Source organism: Heterocephalus glaber, unplaced genomic scaffold (genome assembly GCF_053883595.1).
Source record: "Heterocephalus glaber isolate CG9 unplaced genomic scaffold, H.glaber_assembly_v1.0 deba00001452, whole genome shotgun sequence".
Classification (NCBI taxonomy): domain Eukaryota; kingdom Metazoa; phylum Chordata; class Mammalia; order Rodentia; family Bathyergidae; genus Heterocephalus; species Heterocephalus glaber.
Window position 1 is genome coordinate 5,931,774 of NW_028258302.1, and position 13,706 is coordinate 5,945,479.

Genomic DNA, 13,706 nt, shown 5'->3' on the forward strand with positions numbered 1-13,706 from the left:
TCCGATTCCCAGCATGAATGGGTCATGGCCCCGCCCCCCCGTGATTCAAGAGCGGGGGCGGGAACGAGCTAGGGGGGCTGTCCCCCGAAGTGGGGAGATGGGGCGGAGCGCTGCTCCCCAGCCTGGCGTCCGACGGCCCCTGCTCCTTTCCCGCGGGCTGCTGGCTGACCAGGTGGGCTGGCTATCGCGGCAGGTACGTGTGTCCTAGATCACAGGCGGCCTCCGGGCGGAGATGGAAACCTTGAGATTCTATTTTAATAAATTGGCTCCCCAACGCCTCACAATCCTGTGGGGGCCACTACTACCTCCATTTCATAGAGTCACACAGGTACATCTGGGTTTCTAATCCGCTTTACACTCCCTCCTGGGCCCTGTTTGAATCCTCAACTTTCTGAGGTCTTGACTGGCATTCTCAGCAAACCTTTATGAACACCCAACATGTGTGTTCGTAATAATTACGTGTTTGCATTTTTGTTTCTCCCACCAGCCTGAAGACTGGGCTCATGCGCCTGCCTTGCTCATTCCTCCTTTCTCAGCTCCCGGCACTTACTACACGTTCAATAAATACTTATTGAGGAAGAGCAGTCCAAGCATAGAAAACAGCTGGTGCAAAGCCTGGAGGCCTGGTAGCATATGGTGCTTTGGGGAAGCAGCAAGTAATTGCATTTGGAGGAAGTACCAAGAAAGTAAAATGGCAGGGCAGGCCGGCTCAGGTCGGGAAAAGCCAAACGCCAAGTTAAACAGACCTCACCCCGCGGGTGAAGCAGCCAGTGGAAATTCTAAGCAGGAGCATGAGTGGGGCTGGATTTTAGAAAGATCACTGTGTTTGCATATGAATAATGGATGGATTGGAGGGGTAAAATGAGCAGGCTGGTGCAGGTGGGGGTGTAATCCAAGCAAGGGATCCTGACGCAGGTAGCAGTGGGAGGAGAAAAGCTTTGGTGTCTGGTTTGAGGGAGTGCGGGTGGAGAAGCATTTGGAAGGATAGCTTCAGATCTGAGGCTGAGTGACAAAACTTTTTTTTGTACCCAGTATCGAACACACAAACTTGCACTTGCAAGGCAGGCGCGGCACCACCTAGCAACTGTATATATTTTGTGACAAAACTATATGTTGCTCAAGTGATCTAACTACCCACATAAGGGAAAGACGTGTGCAGTTTCAATATTGTGTTTCATTTATTTCTTTTCTTTTTTTTAAATTAAATTCTTTTATTGGTACATTGTAGGTATACAACACAATTACATTTCTCATTGGTGTGTTTCATTTATTTCGATATAAACGTTTCCAGATTTAACATCTCAAACCCTATTTATTATTTATTTATTTTTAGTGCTAGGGTCCAAATCCAGGGCTTCACACAGTCTAGGCAAGTGCTCTACCACTGAGCTATATCCCCAGACCTTCCAATTTAAAGTTTTAATACATGTATATTTAAAAAAAGAAAAATAAATAAAACTTGATGCTGTAATTTGGGTGTATACAAAGAAAAATCTTCCCATACCAGATCCCCAACGCTATCTCCTCAGGAACAACTACTGTTTACTGTGAATTGGATATCCTTACAGAAATAACCTCAGCACATCTATTTTTTACACTGTTGTGCATTTAACTTTTTTCATGTGTGGTCATCTTTCCATGAGTTCAAAAAGATTTTTAACAGCTTTATTGAGATATAATTTACATACCATAAGCTTCATCCATTTTAAGTGTACAATTCAGTTAATTTTAGAAAATTTAACAAAGCTGCATATCCATATCACCAAAATCCAATTTTAGAATATTCTTGTCACTCCAAAAAAGGACTCCCTGTGGCCATTTGTGGTCAATTCCAATCTCATCTCCAGTCACAAGCAACCACATCTACCTGATGTCTCTAGATTTTCCCTTCTGGACATTTCACCTGAACATACACTTTGGCATCTTTGTATCTGCCCTCTTTATGTAGCACGATCCTTTCATGGTTCAACCTTATAGCGTTCCTTTATTGCATATATATACATATATATCACATGTTTATCCATTCACCAATTAATGGACTCTTAGGTTGGATCTGAACTAGTCGACATGTTTTCATCGTTTCTCCACCTAGAAGTGGACATAAAGACTTTTTTTTTTTTGGTACCGGGGAGTGAACTTGGGTCGTTGCAGGCTGCGAAACCACTGAGCTAAATCCCCGGCCCCATAAAGACTTTTTAAAGAGACGGCGGTACCACATTTCGCTTGCATCGTATTTTATTTGATGAGTTCTTTGGTAACGGACAATGAGATTGTTTCCACATGTGAATTTCGTTAAAACAAAAAACACCTTGACTCCCATTTTACTAAAAAGTCAATGAGGGCCAAAGAAGGGGGAAATGTTATCAAATTACAGATTCAAGTTTCAGTTTCTCAATTCATCCATATTCTTCAACTACTCACGCTACACGGTATCCCTGATCGCCCAGCTGGCCCCAGGATATCTCAGGAAGCCAGCCGTCACTAATCTTCAGGTTCCTAGATTTTTGTGTGTCTAGAGGCATTTGAGAGCCACTGGGCGTCACGCCGCTACACCCCTGACCAGCAGCAGGCACTGTTGCCATCTCGGTAGCACAGACGTGAGCTCCTGGTGGTGCTCTTTTTTCCTCCAGTCCCTGAAGCACTTCCGGCACTCGCGGAACTTTGGTGCAGCCGGATAAGCAGAGAGGGGACGCGGGAGCGCAAGGCGGTAGGAGCTGCTTCCGGTCGTGTCCTTGGCCGGAATTGTGCCGCTGTGAAGGGACTATGGAGACCATTCTGGAGCAGCAGCGGCGGTACCATGAGGAGAAGGAACGGCTCATGGACGTAATGGCCAAAGAGATGCTCACTAAGAAGTCCACGGTGAGTGGGCCGTGGGCAGGGGCTACATCATAACCTGGACTGCTGGCCCGTGTTTAACCGCTGAGGGCCGCCTTTGGCCTCAGACCCTCCCCGCGTCCCGCCCAGCCTCTGTGCGGGGCTTCCTCGGGGCTCTGGTTTTGTTAAGGTCCTCCCGGGGCGCAGAACCCAGAGGGCCCTCTGCTTCAGCCCCAAAGACTTTGGCGGGGAAGCACCGCCCTGGGGCGGCCTTTTCACCTGCAGAACTCTTAATCGTCTGTATCATCCTTTGACTTTCTTTAGCTCCGGGACCAGATCAATTCCGACCACCGCACTCGGGCCATGCAAGATGTGAGTGCCCCACTGTCCTGCTTCAGTTTGGGTCGGGATGGGCGGGAAAAAAGAGAGGGCTGGGGTTTTATCGCTAGCCCTGGCCAAAGGTAACTGGATCGAGCAGTCGCAGGTTGTCTGCTTGGCCAAAGTCAACAAAACTGCGAACTTCAGGGTCACTTCTCGGAGTGGGGAACTATCCCTTGGATGTGCAAAGATTAGTTTCGAAGAGTCCATGACTCAGGCACAAAAGGCACTATCTCTTCTCTCAAAAACAGAAAAGTGTTAATGTATTTCCTCCCAGAACACTATTTTGGAGTAATTCTGTCTAAAATTTCTTTCCTTTTTTTTTTTTGGAACCGAGAATCGAACTCAGGAATTTGCGCAGGCGCGGTGCCACTGACCTACATCCCCAGCCCTCAATTTCTTATTTAAAAAAAAAAAAATCTAGTCAAAAACTGTTGATAATTATTAAAGCTTACTGATCGTTTGATGAGGGCTTGTAATACTGTGCTCTGTACTTTTCATAGGTTTGAAATCTCTTTAAAAGAAAGGTATGAAAGACTTAGAGCTTCTGCTTTGCAGGAGATAGATTGCAAGCCCCCAGTCCCTAAAGTTCCCAAATCCAAACTATTCTGAGAACCAAGAGAGTTTCTTCTTTTTGTTATACATTTGGTAGCAAAATTTGACCTGAACTTATTTGGTAGTAAAACTTAACTTGAAGCGATGAGAGTCTTATGGTTTTTATTTGCCCCACTTAGTAAGTAATGCATAAAGACCACTTCGGAACTATTAATGTATGCTCCTGCCAGGGATTTAGCTCAGTCGTTCCACCACCTGCCTCAAAAACACAAGGCCCTGAGTTCGATCTCTGGTACCAAAAAAAAAACACCCATATATATGTGCTCCATAGTCCTCTAGGGATGTTACATAATATATTGTACCTTTCTGAACTTAAAAATTACCGGGATGGGGGTATAGCTCAGTGGTACTGCCCTTGTCTGGCATTTTTTAAAAAAGGTTTATTTATTTTTTTGTGGTACTGGGGTTTGAACTCAGGGCTTTGAACATACTAGGCAAGTGCTGTGCCACTGAGCTATATCCCTTGCCTCCTTGTCTAGCATTTGCACAGACCTGGGTTTAATCCCCAGCACTGGAAAAGAAAAAGAAAGAGGAGGGCGGGGAAGAAAAATTTTGAAACAAATCTGCCCCTGAAGCTTTTGGGGAAGAGCTTGGGCCTGTGCTATCCTGAGTCAATATTCTTTGACTGAAAATTTCCAGTCAATGTGATGTTTATTTAGCCTGTGTACTCATCATCCAAGGTTTTTAAAGTTGTAAGAATCATCTTGGACCATCTTTTTATCTTTTTTTTGGTACCAGGGATCAAACTCGGGTCCTTGTGCTTCTGAGGCAGGTGGCAGAACCACTAAGCTAAATCCCCAGCCCCATCTTTTTATCTTTGAGGATGTTAGGTGTTCACCTGAAGAAGGATAAGGATAAGACTGTTACAGCAAATGTTAGATATCAATAGTCTGTAAAGACTAGAACACAAGGGAACTTTTTTTTTTAGAGATAGGGTCTCGCTATATAGTCCAGGCTGGCTTTGAACTCACTGTGTAGCTCAAGCTGGCCTTGAACTCTTGGCAATCCTCCTGCTTCAGCCTCCTGAGTGGCTGAGAACACCTGGTTGGGAGCTTTTCTTAATGGTGCTGGGGATAAAACCCAAGACCTTGCATGTGTTAGGCAATGTACTCTACCACTGAGCTACATCCCCAGCTGAGAAAGCATGAGGACTTTTAAGGGCCTATCTCACAGGGTTTCCCTGGGCTTTGACTAGAGTACCTTTTCTGGTGCTGAGCTCAGTAGTTGTACAAATTATTTCATTTTAATTGGTTTGATTTTGCCTTTCAGAGGTATATGGAGGTCAGTGGGAACCTGAGGGATTTGTACGACGATAAGGATGGGTAAGTGACAGTTCTGACCATTCCAGGAGTTAGTGCTCCTGCAAGCTGTGACTAAAGGGCTGACTGTTCTATCCTGTTTGGGTTTTTCCTGGATTTGTAGGTTACGAAAGGAGGAGCTCAATGCCATTTCAGGACCCAATGAATTTGCTGAATTCTATAACAGACTCAAGCAAATAAAGGAATTCCACCGGAAGCACCCGAATGAGGTATGGTATTTTCTCCAAAAATAAATAAATGAATAATTTTAAAAGGAGGAAAAACTTTTTTTTTTTTCTTGTTACCAGGCATTGAACTCAGGTCCTTGTGCTTGCATAGCAGGCATCGAAACCACTGAGCTAAATCCCTGGCCCCTGAAAAACATTTTTTTAAAAAAGGAGGAGGTGTGGGCTGGGGATTTAGCTCAGTGGTGCCATCTCCTGCCTCGCAAGCACAAGGTCCTGAGTTTGATCCCTGATACCAAAAAAAAAAGAGGGGGGAAGGTAGGGCCAGGGATTTAGCTCATTGGCATGGGGACCTGCCTGATAAGCATGAAGTCCTGAGTCCGATCCCCAGTACTGAACAAACAATAAAAAGGAGGATATATTTTCTCCAAAGATGCTCCAAAGAGCATCCTAAAGGAAAGATATAAGGAAAATGGAGATGTCCCTTCAGAAAAACATACTGGGCCAGGGATATAGCTCAGTGGTGCCACTGCCTGCCTCAAAAGCACAAGGTCCTGAGTTCAATCCCTGGTAGCAAAAAAAAACAAAACAAAAAAGAACCTACCAAGCCAGACATGGTGGTGCACTCTTGTAATCCCAGCACTCGGGGCTGAGGCAGGAGGATCACCATGAGTTCAAGGCTAGCCTGGGCTACATAGTGAGTTTAAGGCCAGCCTGGGCTACATAGTGAGCCTTTGTCTCAAAAACAAAGAAAAAAAGATTTGGAGATCACATGGACTTGATGGTTAAGCCATATAGAGTTCTGGAAGAGAGAGAATGTGAAAAAAGACTTGTCAGGGCTTGTCCATGTGCCTTGGGGGACACTTCTAAGTTAATTAACAGTTAATTTGTAAATTAGTTAACAGAAAAGGAGCCTGGGCAGACTTCATCACAAAGGTCAAATCAGAAAGGAAGGCATGGTATCAGTTATTGTTGATTAGTAATTGCCAGATTGCTGTTTCATTGAAGTAGTGGGAATGAAATCTGGTCATAGGGGTAAAATTGTATGATGGATAAGTAGAAGTATGGAGTGTGGAAGATGCATTTGAAAGGCTGGCAGGAAAAAGAAACCAGGAGAGTCCTAAGGAAGACAGGGGAGCTGTGTTTACTTGAAAGGAGAGGTTAGGAATTAACAGAAAGGAGGAGGGGGTGTGGGGGTAAATGAAGGTCCTCTCACGTCCCGAGAGTCCCCTAACACCCTAGCAGGATAGAGTATGAGAGCTGCTGCTAACCAAGAAAGAAAATATGAGAATCATTCTGATGTGTTAACCCTAGCCAATGTTGAAAAGTGATGAGGAATAGTTAAGAAAAAGATTGAAAGGATACCCAAGACATACTAAATGACGAAAGCAAGTCTGCTTAGTAAAATGAAATAAAAACTTTGTTCAGGTATGACTATGCTTATACAGAGACATATATGTAATACAGCAGTGGTTTCCAAATTTTGCTATAATTTTTAATCAGCTGGGAATTTTTTTAATACTGGTACCTGCCTCCCTTTGATTTATGCTTTCCCCCCCAAGTGATAGGGATTGAACCCAGAGTGTCCCATGTGCAGCTGCTTTTGATTTAATTGGTGTCAGTCGCATCAAGATTTTCAACTGCTCCCCCAGATGATTCGAATGTGCAGCAAAGTTTGGGAACCACCGTGTTTTTCAAAGAGATTACCTGCTAGACATGGTGGCAGTCTGGGAGGCTGAGGGAGGAGGATCACAACTTTGAGTCCAGTCTGGGCAACTTTGCAACTTAGACTCTGTCTCAGAATTTTTTGGGGGTATCAGGGATCAAACTTGGGACCTTGTGCTTTTGAGGCAGGCTCCAGAACCACTGAGCTAAATCCCGGGCCCCGTCTCAGAATTTTTAAAAGGTCTGAGGTTGTAGCTCAGTCCGAAGGTACTATGTTCAGTAACCAGTATCACAAAAAATAAAAATTTTTAAAAAGTGCAGGTACCTGTTTTCAGGAGAATTATAATAATAAAAGGGAACGTTCATGTTCTGAGCATGTGTTACTTTAGCACTTTTTAGTCAAACAGTACAAAAAATGAAAGAAATTGGAGAACAGTAGTAGGCTTTTTGTGAAAAAGCAAGGCTGCATGAAGCATTAGAAGTCCAACTCAGGGCTGGGGATTTAGCTCAGTGGTGCTGCCACCTGCCTCAAAAGTGCAAGGTCCCATATTCAATCCCCAGTACCAAAAGAAAAAAGTCCAGCTTTCTGTATAACTCATTCCAGTGACATTGAAACTTTTACAGTGATAAATGTACCTGAGCTTTTGTCTTTTCCTTCAGATCTGTGTGCCAATGTCAGTGGAATTTGAGGAGCTCCTGAAAGCTCGAGAGAATCCAAGCGAAGAGGCACAAAGTAAGTAGGTTTAATATTTGTCTCCAGCACTAACAAATTACAGGTTCATGACAGCTTGAGTTGGCCTAAAGGGTCTCAGAGAAATTTTTAGTGAGGTTTTCGTGCTCATTTTCTTTTCATTGGTTTCTGGAATAAATGCCGTCCTAAATTGGCCTTGTGAAAAATGTTCCTTTTGTGTTGTCCTTGCTCAGATTCACTGGCGTAGGGAGCACATTTGGATGAGAGGATGCTTCTTGTAACTAGGATCTATTTGCAAAGGCAAGTCCAGGAGAGTAGTCTGTAGTGTCTGAATTGCTGACTGATGTGTCTGATTCCTTCAGACTTGGTGGAGTTCACAGATGAAGAGGGGTATGGCCGTTACCTCGATCTCCATGACTGTTACCTCAAGTACATTAACCTGAAGGCGTCTGAGGTGAGACCTGGGAGAGGGGAGAGGTTTTGATTCTAGGGGCCAAGTCAGGATGTTAGGCTGGGACTATGAGACATGAAGCATTTAGTGTCTTCCTTGTATTTTATAACTACTGTGTAAATATTTTTTTTCTTTTTTTTTTGGTACTGAGGATCGAACTCGGGTCCTTGCGCTTGTGGGGCAGGCGGTGGAACCACTGAGCTAAATCCCTGGCCCTCTTTTTTTTTTTGGTACCAGGGATCGAACCTGGGTCCTGTGCTTTCGAGGCAGGTGCCAGAACCACTGAGCTAAATCCCCGACCCCTACTGTGTAAATATTAGAGAGCACTGGTTAGCTTTCTTGGAATGAGACAGCATTCAGAATGAAAATCAGACATCTTCAGTAATGCAACAAGCATTTTATTAATAAAATTTATTAATACAAGTATATTTTACTTTTGTAAAAATAAGAATTTCTGTAAAGCCAACAAATACCACACTCTCACATTAGGCAGACACAATACTAGTTGTATGGGAGATATAACATGCACTGTCAGCAAAGGGCTACTTAATGTCTTTTTTTGTTGTTGTTATCTGGGATCGAACTCAGGACTTTGTGCTTGTGAGGCAGGTGGCTGCTCCTCTGAGCTAAATCCCTGGCCCTACCTAACATCTTTCCTTAATTTTTTTTTTCATTTAATGTCTTTTCAAAATGCTCCATGAGAGGGCCGGGGATTTTACTCACTGGCACTGCGCCTGCCTCACGAGCGCAAGGTCCTGAGTTTGATCCCCAGTACCAAAAAAAAAAGCTCCATGAGAGATTCTCTTCTGAATCCCCACACTTAGACCAGAGACATTCAATAAGTAGTTGCCATGAATAAACAAATGACACCTTTAGAACCTTATTTTAGGATGTCAGATACTAACCAAGAACCTCGTATGCAGTATTTGACAACTATTTCTTTTAGTTTACTGTTCACTAACTTGATCTTATCTTACAGAGTTAGTTATGTATGTGATATTCCTTATGGTTCAGTGGCATTAACATTCCAGTTATTGTAGGGATTGAATGATGATAAAGAAAAAAATAAGATAAGTTAGGCCTTGTTGGCTTTGTTAGGGAACACTCAGTTTTGATCTCACTTACTGGAGATTATAGCAATACAGTGACTTGACTGACTTCCATTATTTTCTTCTTTTCAGAAGCTGGATTATATCACATACCTGTCGATCTTTGACCAGTTATTTGACATTCCTAAAGAAAGGAAGAATGCAGAATATAAGAGGTAGGCGTTAGTAGCTTGCAGGCCTCTGTTGGATTTGATTAGAAGATGGTATGATAGTTTGACCACAAAGTTCTGAATTTTGTTGCTTGAAAAATGTACATGAATGACTTCCAAGTTTATTGGAGGATAAGAGCTATGAATGATACAGTTTTAAAGTGTTTGTAGAGGAATAGGAAAGGAAGGAGACATAAGAATTAAGATGTGTTATGTACATGTACTACCTATGATGAATGTAATTGTTATGTATTAATAAAGATTAAAACTTAAAAAAAGAAACATTTAGCTGGGTGTGTTGGTACATACATATGACCCCAGTATTCAGGAGGCTGAGGCAGGAGGATCACCAGTTCAAGGCCAGCCTGAGCTGCAGTGAGACCTTGTCTCAAACATCCAGCTTAGGGGGGGGATCCAAAGGGGAAAAAAAAGCATTTGTAATAATGTAGCTTTGGGCAGAGGTGACTCTATAGGCACATCTTTGAGCTTAGCCCCATACTCTTAACTCAGGACCTTGTGCTTGCAAGGCATGTGCTGGAACCACATTGCTAAATCCCCGGCCCCCGGACCATACTCTTTTTGAACACCAAAGGCAGTAATGGCAAACCTTTTAGAGACCAAGTGTCCAAACTGCAACGCAAAACCCACTTATTTATCTTTTCTTTTTTTTTTTTTTTTGGTACCGGGGATCGAACTCAGGTCCTTGTGCTTGCGCGGCAGGCAGCGAAACCACTGAGCTAAATCCTCAGCCCGAAAACCCACTTATTTAAAGTGCCAACACTGCAATTAAACATGAATACCAAGGTTTTAGTTTAGAAAAAATAACTCATACATTAATGACTTTGGTCTTAAAAGGAAAACACAATAATATATGTCATATATTCGCCAACACTGACCTAAGGCCTCCTGTGCTAGACAAGCACTCTGCCACTGAGCTACATCCCCAAACCCTATATGTTCTTTTGTTTGTTTGTTTGGTACCGGGTATTGAACTCAGGACCTTGGGCTTACGAGGCAGGCACAGTGCCCCTGAGCTAAATCCCCAGCCCAAACCCTAAATGTTGTTGATGTTGTCTAATTATAGAAGAAAGTCACCCAATCAGGGAACTCTGTTTTTGGAATTTAGTGGGAAAAAAAACTAGACTTTCTCAGGCTGTAGCAGAAGTGAGATGCCTAGATCTGATGTCAAATACAATATTATATTTGTGTTAATTATGCCCCTGATTAATGAGCCTGCTCTTTTGACTTCTTCTATTTTACTTTCTTTTCTTGTTGTTACTTTTTTGTTTTTTGAGATAGGGTCTCACTATGTATCCCAAGCTGGCCTTAAACTCACGGTGATCCTCCTACCTCAGTCTTCCCAAGTGCTGGGATTACAGGGAAGCACCAACTCGCCTGGCTTACTCTATTTACATGAAGTCTTTTATTTGTGAGTCAAAACTTAGTAGTCTTAGTATTCAGTATTATGTCCTGAAGATAAAAAGAGGTAGGAAAAATCAGAATTAAAATGATGTTGGCAGGGATTTATAAGATCATTTAAGAATGATTTTTATCAGCGGCACGCACTGTGCCTGCCTGGCAAGTGCAAGGCTTTGAGTTCAATCCCAGTACCAGAAAAAAAAAATGATTGTTAAAGCCAAGCATGGTGGCACATGCCTATAATCCCAGCAGTCAGGAGGCTGAGGCAAGAGGTCGCCACTTCTTTGAAGCTAGCCTGCCCTACAAACTGAGACCCTGTCTCAAACTCCCCCTCCCTCCCCCCAAAAAAGAACAATTGTTGAGCTGGGGTGTAGCTCAGTGATAACAACACTTGCCCAGCATATGCAAAGGCCTGGATTTGACTCCCAACATCACAAAAAAAGTTTAAATGAGTATTAAAAACTAATAACTAGAATTATAGTCTACAGGGTTTAAAAATATATCAAAGACAGAAACCCTGATACCTTTCTCTGTATTGTATATTCTTTTTTTTTTCTGTATTGTATATTCTTTTGTAGATACCTTGAGATGCTGCTTGAGTATCTTCAGGATTACACCGACAGAGTGAAACCCCTTCAAGATCAGAATGAACTTTTTGGGAAGATACAGACTGAATTTGAGAAGAAATGGGAGAATGGTACCTTTCCTGGATGGCCGGTGAGTGTCAGTAGGAGTAGGGATGAAGGTTGTGCCAGGGAACTGAAATAATTTATTTTATTTTTTTGGTTTTTTGATTTTTTTGGTACTGGGGATCGAACTCTGGACCTTGTGCTTGCGAGGCAGGCGCCAGAACCACTGAGCTAAATCCCCAGCCCGGAACTGAAATAATTTAATAATGAGCCTCTGCTTCAGGATCTTAGGTGCTGATCACTCAGTGTTAGCTCTGGCTAGCAGGCATTCCCTGCCATATATGTGAAGTTTTCTTTGTGTACTTTTGAACAAGATTTGTCAGGACTCATTTGCCATTGACTGGGCCTGAAATTTTCACCAACCATATTATGACTGCTGTGGATTCTTTCTGACCAAAAACTGACCAGATTATGTGGTAGAAATCTATGTATATTTTTACTCCTGGGGATAAACTTGAGTTTTTCTTGAATTTTCAGGGAGAAAATGGGTTACCTGTTTTCTTTGCCTCATTTCTCTATTTGAATCTTACTCACAGATGGATATAAGAAAGGGACCAACCAGCCCCTGGTAATTTAGATGGCTTCCTTACCTGCATTGTAATAAACTAAAATGCCATGTTTTTCTTGCCAGAAAGAGACAAGCAGTGCCCTGACTCACGCTGGCGCCCATCTTGACCTGTCTGCATTTTCCTCCTGGGAGGTATGTTTTCTCATTAGCAGTACTGGTCTCACCTGTCCATCTTTCAGAGGGACTACTCACTTTCCTGTCTTTAATGCCATGGGACTGTAACAGTAAGACACCATTTCCTAGGAACAGACATTTACAAGGTATGTTGAAAGATCAAAAGAAAAAAATCATATCTAAGCTGGGCTTGGTAATCCCAGCTATAATCCCAGCACTCTGGAAGTCTGAGGCAGGAGGATCACAAGTTCAAGCCCAGTCTGGGCAACTTAGTAAGCTAGTAAGATCCTGTCAAAAAAAAAAAAGGAAGAAGAAGTGGGACTATAGTCCAATACAAAAGCCATAAATTCAATCCCCTAAATGGGAGAAGGTCAGGGAATTTGAGGGAACACACATGTCTAATGACTCTGAGAACTGTGATATAATTCTAACTACATTAAGCCATAGTAGAGGTAATGGAACTCCACCAGTATGATCAAGTCTGAATCACTACAGAGTTATTTCTATGGGGAGTTTGAACTTACTGCTAGGGGATTGGCTATGGGATGAATGGTCCTGCCACAGCCTGGGAACTCCCACACTCTAGCCTGTGCTTATTTCCCAAAAGCTATTCTTGTAATACTGTAATTTGTTTATCTTTTGTACAGGAGTTGGCCTCTCTGGGTCTAGACAGATTGAAGTCTGCACTCTTAGCTTTAGGCCTGAAATGTGGCGGGTAAGAGACTAGTTTTTCCATCAGTGTGGTCCTATTTGCTGTGTCTTTGCGTGACCCTCTATAAACATGGTCCTATTTGCTGTCTTTGCTTGATCCTCCAAGTGGCTTTCATTTTTTCTGTCACCACATACTACAAAAATACATAAGCTTGTGTAGATAATTTACTCTGAAATCCTGTGCCCTTCCTGTCTCCTTAGCACCCTTGAAGAGCGAGCCCAGAGGCTATTTAGCACCAAAGGAAAGTCCTTGGAATCACTTGACACCTCCCTATTTGCCAAAAATCCCAAATCAAAGGGCACTAAGCGGTGAGTGGCTGGAGTGGCACCCCCTTTTTTGGGGATTTTTGTTGTTGTTGTTTTTTATTTTTGGTACCAGGGATTGAACTCAGGACCTTGCTCTTGCCAGGCAGGCATGGGACCACTGAGGTACATCCCCAGCCTCCATTATGTTTTTTAAATATTGTTTCCATGCAGAATTTCATCACAGTGGAGATTTTAAAGCCTGTTTTATCACCGGTATCAGTCCATAAAGGGCCATTCTATTCTTTATCTCTGCTAATGGCTGTGATTGTTCAAGGACAGTAATTCTCGCAACCCTGAAAATAGCTCTTAACCCTGATTTTTGCAGATAAACACTCAGAAAAGTTGCAGAATGTAACCACTATCTTACAGTTAGTAAGCAGCAGAATTAGGATATCAGCCTAAGTCTGCCTGCCTACAGAGCCCCATTCTTCAATATCACATTCCCTTTATGGACCATAAGGACCAAAATGTAAATGGTCTTGATAGGTCTTTCACCCACAAGGTCATAGAGCTGTGGTGGCCAGCCTATGGGACACATGTTACT

At 42.8% G+C, this 13,706-nt stretch overlaps 1 protein-coding gene across 1 annotated transcript in view; it reads left to right on the plus strand.

The window, feature by feature from the left end:
* Positions 1 to 102: 102 nt before the first annotated feature.
* Positions 103 to 13,706, plus strand: part of Sf3a3 (splicing factor 3a subunit 3) — a 25,610-nt gene continuing 12,006 nt past the window's right edge. The window contains exons 1-12 of the mRNA XM_004851004.4: positions 103 to 193; positions 2,631 to 2,859; positions 3,139 to 3,186; positions 5,077 to 5,129; positions 5,230 to 5,335; positions 7,616 to 7,688; positions 8,009 to 8,100; positions 9,279 to 9,361; positions 11,353 to 11,491; positions 12,095 to 12,163; positions 12,793 to 12,860; positions 13,058 to 13,165. Of these exons, the coding sequence (XP_004851061.1) occupies positions 2,764 to 2,859; positions 3,139 to 3,186; positions 5,077 to 5,129; positions 5,230 to 5,335; positions 7,616 to 7,688; positions 8,009 to 8,100; positions 9,279 to 9,361; positions 11,353 to 11,491; positions 12,095 to 12,163; positions 12,793 to 12,860; positions 13,058 to 13,165 (935 nt within the window). The 5' untranslated portion in view covers positions 103 to 193; positions 2,631 to 2,763. The remainder of the gene's footprint in view (positions 194 to 2,630; positions 2,860 to 3,138; positions 3,187 to 5,076; positions 5,130 to 5,229; positions 5,336 to 7,615; positions 7,689 to 8,008; positions 8,101 to 9,278; positions 9,362 to 11,352; positions 11,492 to 12,094; positions 12,164 to 12,792; positions 12,861 to 13,057; positions 13,166 to 13,706) is intronic.